The sequence below is a fragment of the Mauremys mutica genome, chromosome 2 (genome assembly GCF_020497125.1).
Source record: "Mauremys mutica isolate MM-2020 ecotype Southern chromosome 2, ASM2049712v1, whole genome shotgun sequence".
Taxonomy (NCBI): Eukaryota; Metazoa; Chordata; order Testudines; family Geoemydidae; genus Mauremys; species Mauremys mutica.
This window is the reverse complement of record NC_059073.1, coordinates 212403008-212419538: the sequence shown is the minus strand read 5'-3', so window position 1 is coordinate 212419538 and position 16531 is coordinate 212403008. Positions and strand designations below refer to the sequence as shown.

General features: G+C 40.6%; 1 protein-coding gene across 8 annotated transcripts in view; it reads right to left on the bottom strand.

The window, feature by feature from the left end:
* Positions 1 to 16531, bottom strand: part of ULK4 (unc-51 like kinase 4) — a 448425-nt gene that overhangs the window by 295954 nt on the left and 135940 nt on the right. For all 8 annotated transcript variants that reach the window (XM_045007197.1, XM_045007203.1, XM_045007201.1 and 5 more), the window contains 3 exons: positions 9959 to 10092; positions 851 to 972; positions 486 to 542 (listed from right to left, as the gene is read on the bottom strand). In XM_045007197.1, the coding sequence (XP_044863132.1) occupies positions 486 to 542; positions 851 to 972; positions 9959 to 10092 (313 nt within the window). The remainder of the gene's footprint in view (positions 1 to 485; positions 543 to 850; positions 973 to 9958; positions 10093 to 16531) is intronic.

The window sequence follows — 16531 nt, the reverse complement described above, 5'->3', positions numbered from 1 at the left end:
TGGCAAGGAGAAAATGATAACATAATTCATATGGGTCATATCCTTAAACTAGAAAAAGCATGTGTCTTATTAACTATGACTGAACTGAAACAGGGTATTATAGTTTATCTTTTATAGCACTTAGGAAATTATGCATTTATCAGAAATTATACAGTATGCAGAGTGGTACACTCAGTTATATTATATGAAACTTCTAAATTATCTTTTTCATTATTTGAATGACCTTCATGACATTTGATCTTAAAAACTGTTTCTATGGAGAAAGCCATTGTATTAGGCTTTTGTCTTTTAAGCAAATATACTATTGGAAGACCATACATTTTCTGCTAAGAAGTAAAATGTAATTTAGTAAAAATAAAAAAGTTACATAAAAAAAAGAACCTCATTTTTATTTTAACTATCCTATATATTGTATAAGATTAATTCCCAGGAGTATACACATTCTTGATATACAAAATGTTAGTATAACTGAACTTGTTACTTACAAGCAAAGTTCCATAGTTAAAAAGAAACTCCTCAGTTACAATCTGGGGACGGAATACCTATTTGAACAGAGTTTTGGCATAAGAGTAAATAATTAAAAACATGATAAATGTAGCATATTTTACAATGTGTTTAAAAAAGCAGAACATTTATTTTGTTTTCATCATTAGAGTTGTCTAAACATAACTTCACAGATAGGGCTCAAGTCTTCATTCTGTCACAGAGTTGGAAATCCCACTGACTTCAGTTAATGCTGACTTCATGTAAAGAAGGCAGAATTTGGCCTACTCCAATTACAATCAACATAAAGTGCATTTAAAGAGTATACAGTGGTTTACATTGTTTTCTAATTTAAAAAAATAATTACCTGGGATGTCACAAGGTGAAGAACTATTGGCATCATGGGAAGGCACATCTTCAGCTGTTTGGCCTGAGTTGTTGATGGATGTTTACGTCCAGAGACATTAGCTAGGGCACTAAGAATATCACCTGTAACACACAGCAAATGTGTAAGATGCAGCTCAGTCTACCTCAACATAACTGGTTTAACTAAACAAAGGGGCTACTGACATTTTTTCTCATGTAGCCTGTATGAGGTTTCCCAGGCTTAACCTGAAGAAAAACTATTTCTGATTCTTCTTACAAACTGAACTACTTAAAGAGGGTTTGATCCTGCAAAGTGCTCGGCACTCTAGACTTAATCCAAAAAACACCTAAACGTGCTTAACTTTAAGCATGTGAGCAGTCCAAATGATTTCAGCTGATTACCTTCAAAACAACAAACAACTTAGTCTCTAATGCTTGCCAGTAAGTTGCTCTGGTTCATGTGGATTTGCAAACAGAAGATATACCTTTCTTCTCTAGATAGTAATTCAGAATGAGCGGCAAGGGGTATATCAGTTATCCTGGCTGAAAATTTTAACCAGTTATTGCCAAAAATACTAACCCTTAGTTTCACAATCTCACACTAATGTGAGAAATTAATTTCTCCTTCGTACCAAACGGGTGTAAGTGACAAACAAAGGAGCTGAGGCTGATTACTATGTTTGTTCTGTTTTATGCATAAAAATGTGGTAGTATGGTGGCATGCACACTACTTTTCAAGGCAAGCAACTGTCACTCAAACTTCTGCAACCACACTAACTCTGAATTCCACTCTCCCCTACAACCAGGGATAATTTCTGGTCCTTGGAAACATTTGTAAATCAAGTCTCCATCCCCTTCTGACTCCCAAGGAGTCAAATACATATCAGAATGAACCACAGGAACTTTGTGCAGTCTAGCCAAGTTTAGCAATCAAAAGTTGGAGAAGCCTATTTAGCAGCTTTCCATAAGATATTAGAAAATAGCGTTCACTGACTTCACTTTAAATCAGGGTTCCCAAACTTTTTGCCTGCATGACCCCGTTTTGAGACACTGTTTGCTGTGACCCCAGAGAGCAACAATGCAACACAGCGACCAAGGAATTAAAGGAATTTACACATCAAGTATGCTATTTAATGCTCTCTAATGTGACACATAGGCTTGCGTGTTGCAACACAGCTTCTCGAAGTCCAGCGGTGTGATAGAAATTTCATATTTAATCTATGATGTAACATCAACAGAAGATCAATACTGAGATTTAATGGACACAAGTGAGCTGAATTAAAGCTTCACACAAATATGTGCTTGTGAATGGCAACATCAATTTCAAGGCACATGTTGAGAGTGCAGGATATTCAGTCTTGGCAGGGAATCAGAACTCCAGGAGAGAAAGTTGGGGATAAATTCCTCGCAAGAATCCACTGCAGAAAATTTCAATGAGCTGTTTGATTTCAGCTGCTGGCAAATTCATAGCATCAGGCTTGCAGTGAAAGGGGTTTTGTACCCAATCATACTTTGTCATGTCCAACTTGAGGGAAAAGGATGCAAACTTTCCTTCATCTGGTTGAAATGCTTAGCCATCATCACCTACGTGGGAGGCTGAATAATTTCATTGTCAGCCAGGAACTTGCAGCACAGACACAACGAGTTACAATGATTCTTTATTGAGTGCCAACAGTGTACTCAGGGTGGCATAAAAAGAAGATATGGGCCCTGTCTTAAGGTACTTACAAGCAACTGCAGATTCCCATCTCAGAAAAGGCTAGCACAGGCTCCTACCAGCTCAGGCAGAGAGGATGCTCTATTGATAAAGCCGCTGCCTACTGAAAAGGATCTTCTGGATTCAAGTCTCTCACCTGGATATCTGCACAGTTGGATGGTGCAAATGGATAAATGGAATCTGCAAAGCCACCTCTGCACAGCCAGCATATCCAGATCTGCTCCACAAATACTACACCAGGAGGCAGCCATTTTACAAAAACGGTAGCGTCCACACAACATGACCTCACATGCACTGTATCCGCAAGGCCACAATGTGTGGAGGCCGTCATTTTGTAGGTCAAAATGTCAGCCTCCTGGCATGGCATTTGTGGAGCAGGTCTGGAAAAATCTGGGGGCAGACGGCATCACCTCACACAACGAATATGGTCTGTTGGACCCACGACCCTGTCTGCTGATGGCACAACCCACCCCTATTGGTTCTGTTAAGAAGGTTTTGGATAGTGAAGTCTCATATTAACTCTAATCATGTGCAAGATACTGCGTATAATTTCATATAGTTTAAACACACATACACACAATGAACATTTACATTATTTTTGTAGGATGATATTTAAAAAAACTGAACTCGAAATACAGTGAATGAATTCCTAGCTCCACTGAACTGAATGGCAAAACTATCAGTGACTTCAGTGAGGCCAGGATTTCAACCAGGATTTCTAGATGATAAAAATTAACATTTTCAAGGAGCATATAATTTTTCTGGAATGTACTTCCACAAAAGAGAAATGGATAACACAAAGTTATCTAAAGCAACAGGGATTCTTATGAGGGACAGGTAAAAAATAAAATAAAAAGGACAGTTAGTATGAGCCAATGAGGGAGCACAGCTGAGTTATTGAAAACATGTCTCAGGCACAACTAATCTAGAGAAAAGAATAAAAAATATGATCATAAAGGGGAAGATTGTGGTTTAAGAACCAAGAAGTGTGAGAAAACCAGCGAAGTCCACTCTGCCTGATCTTGTTATATATGAACTATTGTCTCAGGCAAACAAGAGGCCTTCAGTGCATGCATAAAAATGGAAGCAATGGGCAGGGGAAAGTCTCTGCTTATATGCAAAGAAAGAAGAAAAATGAATATTTTCAAAGCTTTGAGAGTTAATAAATTCTGCCCTTGAACGTACACATATTTCCTGTTTTTCCAAGCCTATAATAGTCACTGAACAATTAAAAGCCAGATTCTGCTAGCCTTATACGCAGTTGCAGAGATTTTAAGGCCAGAAGGAAACAGACTCATCAGACCTGTCCTTTTATATAAAACATGCCATAGAATTAATTCATAATAATTAACTGAGTAGTATCAGTAGTTTATTACTCAAATACTCTCATTGACTTTAATACTCCATGTAAGAAATGGAGGCAGAACCTGGTCTTAAATTAAATTTAAAAAGGAGAGATGTGCAAACAATTCTATTCCAAATGCAATATACTGTTCATAAAAATGAATGTATTTCCCATCATTTCTCCAGTTATGTGAGCCTCAATAAATAGTCCTAAATTTTAATAAATATGTACTTCTGGTTTTGAATCAATAAATTATTATAATATGACAAAGCCCTAGTTGTGGTAAACAAGAGATGCTGAATCTACCTAACTTGTTATTCTGGCTTTCCATATTTTATGATGCATACAGTCGTCATCCTGTTGTCAAATTTTGCATTAGATAAATAGGTACAGATACCTCATTATTTCAGTATGACTGTATATTTATTATATAGCAAATACCTAAAATGCTACAAATACAGAAGTAAAGTTATTTAGTTAAATGCAAATGGCAATTTTTAAGGCTGACTAGACTACTATTGATTTAATTTAACTTTTTAAAATAAATATTTGAAATCAATTTCTATTTTTAAATCTATTTGGTTTATAGCTACATCTGCTGGAAGAGAATGGAATTAGAAGGGAGTTTAAATAAATATATATAAAAAACTAGCCAACATCAATTTCCAACTCAGAAATGTAACTGCTTTTAATTTCAGCAAAGAATCCTATGGCACCTTATAGACTAACAGACATTTTGCAGCATGAGCTTTCGTGGGTGAATGCCCACTTTGTCGGATGCAAGAGTGGAAATTTCCAGGGGCAGGTAAATATAAGCAAGCAAGAAGCAAGCTAGAGATAACGAGGTTAGATCAATCAGGGAGGATGAGGCCCCGTTCTAGCAGTTGAGGTGTGAAAACCAAGGGAGGAGAAACTGGTTCTGTAATTGGCAAGCCATTCACAGTCTTTGTTTAATCCTAAACTGATGGTGTCAAATTTGCAAATGAACTGAAGCTCAGCAGTTTCTCTTAGAAGTCTGGTCCTAAAGTTTTTTTGCTGGAGGATGGCCACCTTAAGATCTGCTATTGTGTGGCCAGGGAGGTTGAAGTGTTCTCCTACAGGTTTTTGTATATTGCCATTCCTAATATCTGATTTGTGTCCATTTATCCTTTTCCTTAGAGACTGTCCAGTTTGGCCGATGTACATAGCAGAAGGGCATTGCTGGCATATATTACATTGGTGGATGTGCAGGTGAATGAACCGGTGATGGTGTGGCTGATCTGGTTAGGTCCTGTGATGGTGTTGCTGGTGTAGATATGTGGGCAGAGTTGGCATCGAGGTTTGTTGCATGGATTGGTTCCTGAGCTAGAGTTACTACGGTGCAGTGTGCAGTTGCTGGTGAGAATATGCTTCAGGTTGGCAGGTTGTCTGTGGGCGAGGACTGGCCTGCCACCCAAGGCCTGTGAAAGTGTGGGATCATTGTCCAGGATGGGTTGTAGATCCCTGATGATGCGTTGGAGGGGCTTTACCTGGGGACTATATGTGATGGCCAGTGGAGTCCTTTTGGTTTCTTTCTTGGGTTTGTCTTGCAGTAGGAGGCTTCTGGGTACACGTCTGGCTCTGTTGATCTGTTTCCTTATTTCCTCGTGTGGGTACTGTAGTTTTGAGAATGCTTGGTGGAGATTTTGTAGGTGTTGGTCTCTGTCTGCGGGGTTAGAGCAGATACGGTTGTACCTCAGTGCTTGGCTGTAGACAATGGATCTTGTGGTGTGTCCGGGATGGAAGCTGGAGGCATGAAGGTAGGCATAGCGGTCGGTAGGTTTTCGGTATAGGGTGGTGTTAATGTGACCATCACTTATTAGCACCGTGGTGTCTAGGAAGTGGACCTCCCATGTAGATTGGTCCAGGCTGAGGTTGATGGAGGGGTGGAAGCTTTTGAAATCGTGGTGGAATTTTTCCAGAGTCTCCTTCCCATGGGTCCAGATGATGAAGATGTCATCAATGTAGCGTAGGTAGAGAAGGGGTGTGAGTGGACGGGAGCTGAGGAAGCATTGTTCCAGGTCGGCCATAAAAATATTGGCATATTGTGGGCCCATGCGGGTGCGGCTTAATAAAAGCCAAACACAAAGACAGCCCTCCCTTCACCCAAAAACAATGCAACCCCTCTCCCCAACATTAACTGGAGAAGGAAAACAGAGTGGAGAACTTATGTTTGATGTAGAGGTTGTCCAAAATATGCCATTAAAATTATACATTAACAATAAAGACAGAAAATTGCATGTAAAAGACCGTAAGTTATTTTTGTTATTGTCATTATTTGCATTACAGTAGTACCCAGAGACCCCAAACGAGATCAGAGTCCCACTGTGTTAGGCAATGTACACACATTGAGAGAGAGAGAGAGAGCGGCCCTCCTGAAAGCATATACAGTCTAAGGCCCCAATCCTGCAATTGACCATACATGGTCATCTGATATTTAGTTACTCAGGAAAACAAAGAACAGATGTGGTTTGAAGGAGAAACAAAATATTACATGGTCTTTGTAAATAAATTTTAAAAATAGGTGACTTTAAAGCCTACCAAACTTTACAAGTGCTACCCCTTTTTTCCCCCCATTACTAAAAACAACAATTAACATATAGTGAGAAATAAAGAAATTGTAATTTCTTGGACAATTTGGCTGATGAGTTTTATTCCTCTCCTCTGCCTGGGGGTTTCCTGGGGCTCTGTCCTTTGCCCCCTCTATCTTTTCCCTTTACATCCATACATTTTGGGGATTTAATCTGCTAACAGAACTTTAACTGCCATCTTTACACTAATAACTCACAGATTGACCTCTCCACTCCTAGAGTATCTTTCTCCATCCAATCCCACATGCTAGCCTCGCTTTGACATCTCCTCTTCCTGGAAGTCTTGCAGTCAAATTTGTACTTAACATCTTTCCTCATAAACACTCTCCACTACCCACATTCTCTGTTAGGCTTGATAACCCAACCATTCTCAGTCCTCTAATCTGGGGGTCATTTTTGTTGATTCCTCTTTTACCTTGCATATCCAGGCTGTGCCCAAATTTTGCCATTTCATCCTCCAAGACTTGTCTAAGATCTATTAATTTTTTCTGTTCAAACAGCCAAAACTCATCACATTTTATCTTGATTTGTATAAGCTTCTTCTCTCTGGGCTCCGTAGCACCCACATCTCTGTTCATCCCGTACAAATTGCTGGTCAAATGACCCTTGTTTGAATCCCTAAACTGGCTGCATCACCATGTCAAATTCAAACTTCTTGTTCTCGCGTGCAATTCCCTTCACAACTCTCTGCTCATCTTTATTTTTGCTCTTATCTTTTATCACATTGTCCCCCGCCCTGCCTTGTCTGCATCTCACAAAATCCTTCCTAGTATCTCCTTCCAAACTGTACTCTGTGACTTGAACTATGTCTCTGAGGACTTCGGCTGTTTGAATAGAAAAGCCGTTAGCATCTTATCTTCCAAAACTCTCCTCAAGACCTATAAACATATTAGAAAATTAATGATGGCTTCAGGAGAAGACTGGGATAGTTGGCACTTCTTATATAAAGTATGTTAGAAGAACTTTATTAAGAGAACTTTCAAAGGTTAGGAAATACCAGAATTAAGATTGTGCAAACTTAATTCAACTCCCTTCTGCATTATTATACAGTCTAACTATATGATCACATACTATTTTTTTCACAGAACCCTGCCTCATTCAGTGCACAGGATAGATATGCTCTGGGGATAAACTAGGTACATGTGGTGAAGTTGCTCTCTGTAGGACCCTGGCTTGTTTGTGCTAAAAGGGTGATAATACATTTAAAGTCTGTACCATTATGCATATGCACACACAGTCCAAATAATGCACAGGCAAACTTAATTCTGGCATTTTCTAATTTGATTGCTTGGTGTTGCAACCTCAACAATATTCTTTTACAGAAGTGTTTTGTAATTTCGTACATTTTTAGAAAAGCAAACAAATACTATCATGTGGCATCTACGACACCCACACAGGTCCTCAGTAGGGTTGGCAACTTTAGATCCACCACAGACTTCTGTCACTTGAGCTAATAGAATAACTGATAGAGGATGACCACCTACTACTGCTATGTGGATTGGCAAGAGGGAATGAGTTGTCTTGCCAGGGATTTCACAGATATTTTCTGACAGCAAAGGAATGGTGGCTCAGGAATCTTGGGTTCCATTCCAGGCTCTGGAGGGAAGTGTGTTTAGTGGGAACAGACTCTTCTGTTCCCCCCATGCTTGACCTCTTCTGTCCATCCTCTCCAACCCGTCCCTGTCCTGTCTCTTCCCCTCCCTGGCTCTTTATCCCAACCCCATTCTTCTTGCTTAGTCAGTCCCAGTCTCCACTCCTGTTTCTTCTTACCCCAATCTCCACCCTACTTCAAGTCTCTCCCACTCCCCCTCTGCCCCATTCCCAGTCTTCTTACCTAGCCAGTCCCAGTTTCCTCATTCCAGCTCCTCATCTGATCTGTCTTTCCCCTCCATCCCACTGGTTCCTAATCCTAGTCTCCATCCCCAGACTTCTCATCCAATCTCAGTCCACCCACCACCCTCTCTCCAGCTCCTTTCTCCACCCAGTCTTCTCCCTTCCTCGATTCTTGGTCCCAGCCCCTTAGTCCAGCCATCTCAATTCTCCTCCCACACCCCCGCTACTTGCCAGTCTGGCTCCCTGATCCTACTCTATCCCATACCCACTGGTTCCAAATTCCCGGCTCCTTGTCCCAGTTTCCCCCACTCATCTGATGTCAAGTGTTCCTTCCCCCAGCCAAATGTCTCCCAGTCACCACCCTTTTCCCTCACAAGCTCCCAGCACCAGTCTCCTTGCCAACCCAATCACAGTTTCTCCCTCCCAACTCCTCTAGTCCCAGTTTCACCAGACTCCTTGTCCCAATCCCTGGTCCATGTTTTGTGCCCCCAGTATTCGAACCAGACAACATCCTCCTCCACAATAACTGGCCCAGCAGAGGGGCCACTGAAAGCACAGGAGAGACAGGCTCCCTGCTCTCAGTGACAGCCCCAATCCCTTTGTAGGGAAAGTCCGACTTCACCTCTGTAGACATGGCCTGGAGTATGTTCAGTTGCTCTATGGGGATGGTGCAGACACAGTCTGGTCAGCACCAGGAGCTGAGAGAGGCTCCAGCATGTTCACTGAGGTTGGACTGTTCAGAAATTAGCTGCTACAATAAAAAGTCTCTACTAAGGATGTGTGAACTGTGATTATCCAATGGCTTATAATTTGGCCAAATTTGGGTGGATTTTCATGGGGCTAGCACAAAGCACACCCTGACACAAAGACACAAAGCACACCCAGCCAAATTTGAAGTCACTGCTCCACAGCATGGGGGCATTAGAACTGTTCAAAGAAGAAGTGGCCAGAATTTAACATGGGCAAAACAATGATTTTTCCCTGTTCTTGTTATTAGAGACACCTGAACTATATTGGCTGAAGTTTTCTAGAAAAATTCATCCTGAAGCAGAAATCCAGCATGTAAAATTTTACCCCAAAAGTTTTAAATATTATAAGCAACTGAAATCAGGGTTTTACAATGGAGAATCTTAATAGGTGGTGCTACCTGCCCCAACTATAACCATATACATTCTCCCATAAATGTATATACACGTACACATATATGTTTATATAATATATACAATTGCATCTCTCTTCTTCCATGTTTTGTAGGTCACGGTTATACTGCAAGATCTTTGGGGCATGGACTGTGTCTTTAAAAATGTTTATACAACACTTAGCATAATAGAGCCTTAGTTCTGATAGGGACCTTGTGTGCCACCATGATTGAAATATTAAATAAAAGAAAACATTTTTTCAAGATTCAAATGCAAAGTATTATATGATTACAATATAACTAAGAAATTTGATGAAGCTAATGCCATAAACAGTAAATGAGGAGGAAAACATCTTTCTACTTACCATTGTCTTTACTTTTTAAAGAGATACCTAAATGTTCCACAAGGGAGTGAGGAAAGAAGACAGACAAAAAAATTCTTTTGGTAGTCAGCCAGCTGAATTTACCTAGAATTCCTGGCAGCTCCTGCACAATGTGATAGATGAGAAGGTCCAGGCATTTTGACAGGTATTCATTGCCGCTTTGCTGCTCTTTTCCTGGTGTAGTCTTTCTGCTGTCTCTTTCAATGTACATCACCAATCTACATAGAAGCAAGTGCAAAAGATTACCTCTTGTGACAAAAAACTGATACTGTATCTCAAAAATGCCACTGAGGCAAGCATTTCCAGGGGGGCATAGTTACAAGCAAGATGACATTTATGTGTTGTTTCAGCAACTTGTTGAAAACATTAGATTTTTGTCTTTAAAACAAAGTTCCTTTACAAAAAAATCTTTCTTTGGGGAACTACAGATAAGCCAAATACAATTAGCCAAATTAAACTCTGATGTAAGCAAGTGCATCTCTATTGGTGTAAATAGTGATATAAGGCTTACATGAGGAATGAATTGGCCCTTAAAAACTGAATAGGAGATTCTAACTTTAAACAGTTTATACTAAATTGTAATGCAAAAAAAAATGCTTAACCAAAGTAGCAAATTTTCAATTTGTGTACCCAAATATAAATTTCTGTTACTTAAAAGAAGTGGTGTGATTTTCAGTGAAGCCACAAATCTCACCAAAGTTAATGACATATACAAGTACCATTGAAAATCAGGCCATATATGTGCACCATTGGACAAACAAGAATTTAAAAAATCAAGAGTCAGATTATGCCCAGCCACTGTATAGGTTTGCAACCAGTGGGGGAGAGCACAAGAAACTTCTGCCTCCTTGCATCCCAGCATTAGTGGCCAGGAACAACTGCAACTTCTGTTTGCTCCCTCCTAGTTCCCCAGTAGTGAAAGCCACCAGAAAAGGCCATAGCGCTGATTTTCTTCCACAGCATTGGTTTATGGAGTTGTCTGCAGACACAGAGAAGTGCACACTCTGTACCACTGTAGGGAATTGTGCAGCAGGCATATATCCCTTGTGTGCCTGTGGGTTCCTTTTTCAGGCATGATCCCTCCCAGAGCTCACCCCGAATGTGGGCCAGGATCAGGATAGTCTCTTCCAGCATGCTCCAGTATAGGAGTATATTTAGCTGTAATAAATAATAATAGGCATACTCAAGAAGCCAGAGTTAATGACATTTATTTAAGATCAAATTTCTCTGTGAAGAGGAAAATGCACTGGATTTATCTACACATCTGTTACAAATTAATTTTTTCAGTCTAGAAATTATGGCAGTGAGCTTTGAGTAAGAAATAGGGTTACCAATTTTGGTTGGATGTATTCCTGGAGATTTCATCACATCACATAATCTTTAATTAAAGATTAATCTTTAATTCCTGGAGATTCTAGGCCAATCCTGAAGAGTTGGCAACCCTAGTAAGAAATAATTTTAAACTATAGTTTAGCAGTAGGTTTTTGGCATACTGGCAGGGAAGCAAATTGCCAATGGATTGGACCTGTTATCAGGATTTTAAAAAAAGAACTATTTCCAGCTCTCTTAATCCATCCCTTTCTTAGCCAGTATTTTTAAAAGTAAATAAATAGATGCGACAGAGAAGCCCAGTGGTGGTCCACTGTTCCGTGTAGTCTGTATCAGCAATTCTTCTCAGGCCTGACATATGCACTATACCTACCATGTTATTGTCATAATTTGCATCTAAAAGTTATTATATATCATTTGAAAATGAATGACACACTGGTGATGAATATCACTGCAAAATGTACATATTGACATTGTATGAGGAATTATGGATACTATGCTTTTTTTAAGTCTGTGACCACACTAAGGGAGAAAGAGGTTCTCCCCCAGACAGGAGGGAAGGCAGCTACCTATCTCTCTCCAGTGTAAATTAAGCAAAGGATGTGACCAAAGTCAAAGAAAAGCACTTTTACAAGCAAGGTAAACAAAGCCATCAGGAGAGCATGTGGGAAAAGAGGACCCCTTAATCTTATTGGGCGATGGAAACTGTGCCCCCAAGAAACCTTTCTGCTTCCTGAAGCAAGGTCAATGAACTTTGGGAAGAATTTATATTACAGTAGATAGATAGATATAGATATAGATACAGATACAGATACACACACACACACTTTGGCATCCTTCACCTGAAGGGACAAAGGAACTGAGCACTTTGAGGGGTACTGGCCAAAGAGTATGGTCAGCCATGCTGGAAGAGACTTTGTTAAAAACACTTCTCTGAACAAGAGACTCAGGTTTTAGTCTTAGAATCACTTTTTTACTTCTGTTTGCTTGTAATCCTGTCTATCTTTAGTCCTTATACTTGGTATCACTTAAACCTATATCTTTTTGTTTAATAAACTTGTTTTACTTTTACTGTAAACTAAGCCAGTGCTTTGATTAAAACAGAGTGTTTGCTAATCCCAGTTAAGATAATAAACTGCTGGTTACTCTCTCTAAGGGATCAGTGAACTTAACTTTTGTAAGTGTTCAGTGAGCAGGGCAGATGGTTTAGGGGAAATTTGGGACTGCAAGGGTGTTGGGGTCACCCTGCAAGGAGTAACCAAGATTGGTGGAAACCAGGGTGAAGCTACTGTGCTTTGAGCATGCTGCTGGTGTCAGGGTGCTGAATCAAGACTGCACAGCATTACAGGGCAGACAGTGACACTATCCCTTACTGGTCTGGGTTGGGCCCTAAATGCCACATTAATATAGAAATCAAAATGCGTCTTGTCTAGGATGATGAAAATAACTGGGTTTAAACAACTTCTTGTGCAAGCATGTGGTATGTTAGGGTCCAGTCCTGCAAACCTTTATTCAGGCAGGAGAACAGTCCCATTATAAAATGGGATTATTCACTGGAATAAGAACTACTGGCCTGAATAAAGAGTTTGCATGATCGGGCCTCTAAGTAATGATGATACTGCATATTTTGAAATACAACAAAAACCTTTATTTTATGGCTTATATGTGGGGGAGTAGGGAAGCGAGAGAGAAATAAGTGATCCATTCAGTAACCATTTACTTTTTCTTACTCCAGCAGCCCACAGGCAGCAGATCCAGCTATACTTGCCAAAGGTTCTAGCTATTTTCCTTAGACTCTCGGTATGATTTATTCAATTATGGTCAATTTCGATGAAATATAATACATTAACTGTTCAAAAGCCGATCCAACTTTCATTATACAATATGCTATGTAGTTTTATTAGACATTTTCAGTTGAATAATTAAAACAAAATAACTTAAGTTGTTTAAACAAGTTCTCTCTCACTGAGAGAGAATATGTTTAACCAAATATTAAGTATGAGTAAAACATGACATAAGAAATCAGAGTGTCAGATTTTTTCTTTAAATAAATATTTTTGCAAATTTAGTTTGAGTATGAGAGTAAGTTTTGATTGTCTGCACATTATCTAAACAAGCTGTTAAGTGAAGGCTAGCACAATAAGTTTGATATATATTTATATTTTAAGAAAGGAATTCTCTCTTGCAAAATCCAATATAAAGAGAGTTTGAGAAGCATTAGATGTGTTTACTTATTTTGGGAAAGTAAAAAATACATGTAAAGCTCCTGAGTAGCCAGCTCTCTCTCTCTCTCTTTCTCTTCATGTGCAATGCCTTCCCCTTTTCAAAGTTATCTTCTTCTCTCCCACAAAAAAGCCAAAATTGACAATTGCTTCTAAAAAGGACCATCAATATTTCTTTAAATTATTTGATAGCATTGATCGACTCAACAAAATCCTGCCAAATCCCACATAAGCACAGTCAGCTTTAGGGGAGTTTATTGTTCTAAAGCCCTAGGCAAACACTCTCCCCTCCTCACAGTCATCCACAGAATAGGGTTGTCAACTTTCTAATTGCAGAAAACCAAATACTCTTGCCTGCCCTCTGCACCCAGGCCCCACCCATTCTCCGATGCCCCACCCCCACTCACGCCATCTCCCTTCCCTCCATCATTCGCTCTCCCCAACCCTTGCTCATTTTCACCGTGCTAGGGCAAGAGGTTGGTGTGCAAATGGGGTGAGTGCTCCAGCTGGGGATGTGGGCTCTGGGGTTGGGATGAGGGGTTGGGGGTGCAAGAGGGGTCTCCAGGCTGTGGCAGGGATGGGAGGGGGTACAGACTCTGGGCAGGGGGTGCGGGCTCCAGATTAGGGCCAGAAATGAGGGGTTCAAAGTGTGGGAAGGGGCTTCAGTCTGGGGTGCGAGAGGGGGTGAAGGCTCTGGCTGGGGGTGCGGCTCTGGGCTAGGGCCGACAAGAGGTTGGGGGTGCAGGGGGGCTCCAGGCTAGGGCCAAAGTGTTGGGGTGCAAGAGGAAGTTTGGGTGTGGAAGGGGGTTCCAAGCTGAGCCAGGGGGTTGGAACACAGGAAGGGGTACAGGTTTCCAGGCAGTGCTGATCTCAGGCAGCCCCGGCATTTCCTGGGGTCAAAGGAAGTCCACACAGCTCACGGAAAGCTATGGCATGTCCCTCTGGCTCCAAAGCGGAGGAGCAGCCAGGGGACTGAGCATGCTGCTCCCGCCTGCAGGCGCTAATCTCGCCTGGTGCTTGGGGTGGTGCCTGCAGGCGGGGGCAGGGCATGGAGCCCCCCGGCCACTCCTCCACCTCGGAGCCGGAAGGACATGCTGTCCGCTTCCTGGGAGCCGTGTGGAGCGAGGCACGGAGCCTGTCTGCCCCGCTGCAGCCAGCTGGACTTTTAGCACAGCCGGGAACAGAGCCGCCAGGGTCCCTTTTTGACTGTGCATTCCGGTCAAAAACCGGACGCCTGGTAACCCTACCACAGAATGATTTACCAGAATATTTGGGGCAGTAAAACAAATACCTGTTCTGTTTGTTTGGCAAAGCTGGGCCTACAAAAGTATCACACTTATTCCATGCATAACAAGTACATGTCTGCCATGTAATCAAATGGACACAAAGTAAACAAAGAAAGGCCAGAATTAATAAAATAGACATGGCATTAACAGTTAGGATGAATTAATCATTTTCTGAGAAGTTGGGCATGCAAATCAATTCAGCTTCCTGGCTATATCTATGGTACGTCGTGTCCTATCACTCCCATGTAAGGCAACCTAAGGATTATACAAAAAGCAACCTAAGGTTTCAACCATTTTTCCAACAGCACAACCTCAGGTTATTTATAAGTTAAAATCATAGAATATCAGGGTTGGAAGGGACCTCAGGAGGTCATCTAGTCCAACCCCCTGCTCAAAGCAGGACCAATCCCCAGACAGATTTTTGCCCCAGATGCCTAAATGGCCCCCTCAAGGATTGAACTCATAACCAATTACGAATAAATTATTCCTTAAATTTTCTGTGTATGAAGAGAAAGATAAGTGATATAATTCTGGGTAATTTATTTTCTAGGTTTAATGTAATAATAAATATTATGTTTTATGTACACAAGGTACAAAAACAACAAATAAAGTAAGTATTTTCCTTGAAAACTGGTTCAACTTTCCAAAGAAACTATCGTTTCTGGAGATCAATGTTGTACATTTTGGGTGGCAACTACATAATTAATAGTGGTCAAGATTTTCAAAATTGGGTACCTACAGATAGGTTCTTAGTCCAGATATAGGCATCTACATAAATGGTCTGATTTTTAAAAGTTTTGAACATTTGTCAGTTTTCACTGAAGATTTCAAACAAACAAAACCTCTCTCCTTTTTTCTCCAACCGAAGGAAAGAACTCCACCCCCCAAAACCCAACACCTGCCCGCCGCTCCACCCCACCCCACCCACCCAAGTGCCTCCTGCCCGCTGAACAGCGGTGAGCCACAGAGCTGGAAACAATATGGCTGGAGGGTGCTAAGCACCCCCTATTTTTATTTCTGTGGCTGTTTGAACACCCATGGAGTCAGAATCTATGAATACAAGAGCAACTTTTTAGTGGATAAAATGAAGTGAAGGTGTATAATTTGGTAGACAATCACTAGAAACAAGGAACAATCCTTTTAAAATATAGAGTATGTAAAAACAAATAGACATGACAGCTCAGTATATTATCCAGACAGGAAGTCAGATATTGTACTCTGATAGTCTAACAGGAATTTCAGTTTTAGGAATCTACTGTAGTTCTAGGCTAATGTGCAAGTCTGGTCAAACCTTTATCTCTTGTGCTGCAGGGGGAGATTTTGGATGCAGTGCAGCTGACATATGCTCCCAGAAAGGGAAAGAAAAGTATGGAAATTAGTCTATAAATCCCCTGCTGGTATAGCAAATGAAATAAGCTCTCAACTGCTGAATATAATTCATAGCAGGAAAGTATGAGGTTTTTATGAATTTGATAGAGTTTCAAATGTTACGTATTATTCAGCTAGATAAAGAAACTTGATACAAAAATATGATGAAGAAATCTCACACTTAATACTTTTTGTTACCAGATAAGAATAATACAAAAGAAAAGGAGTTAAGATGAAAAGAAGGACAGTCTTAAAAGTGAGGTATGTGAATGGCAGCCCTAAGCACTGAAAACCTGCCCACATCCTGCTGACAACTTATGTGGTACTGAAATAATTTGGTGGCAAGCAGCACTTTTCTGCAGGAGTGGATAAATCAGCACAGTGAAGGTGAATCTAAATCAGAGCAGAGAGTAGATTTCATTAACTAAGACTGGGATTTTCAAATATGTCTA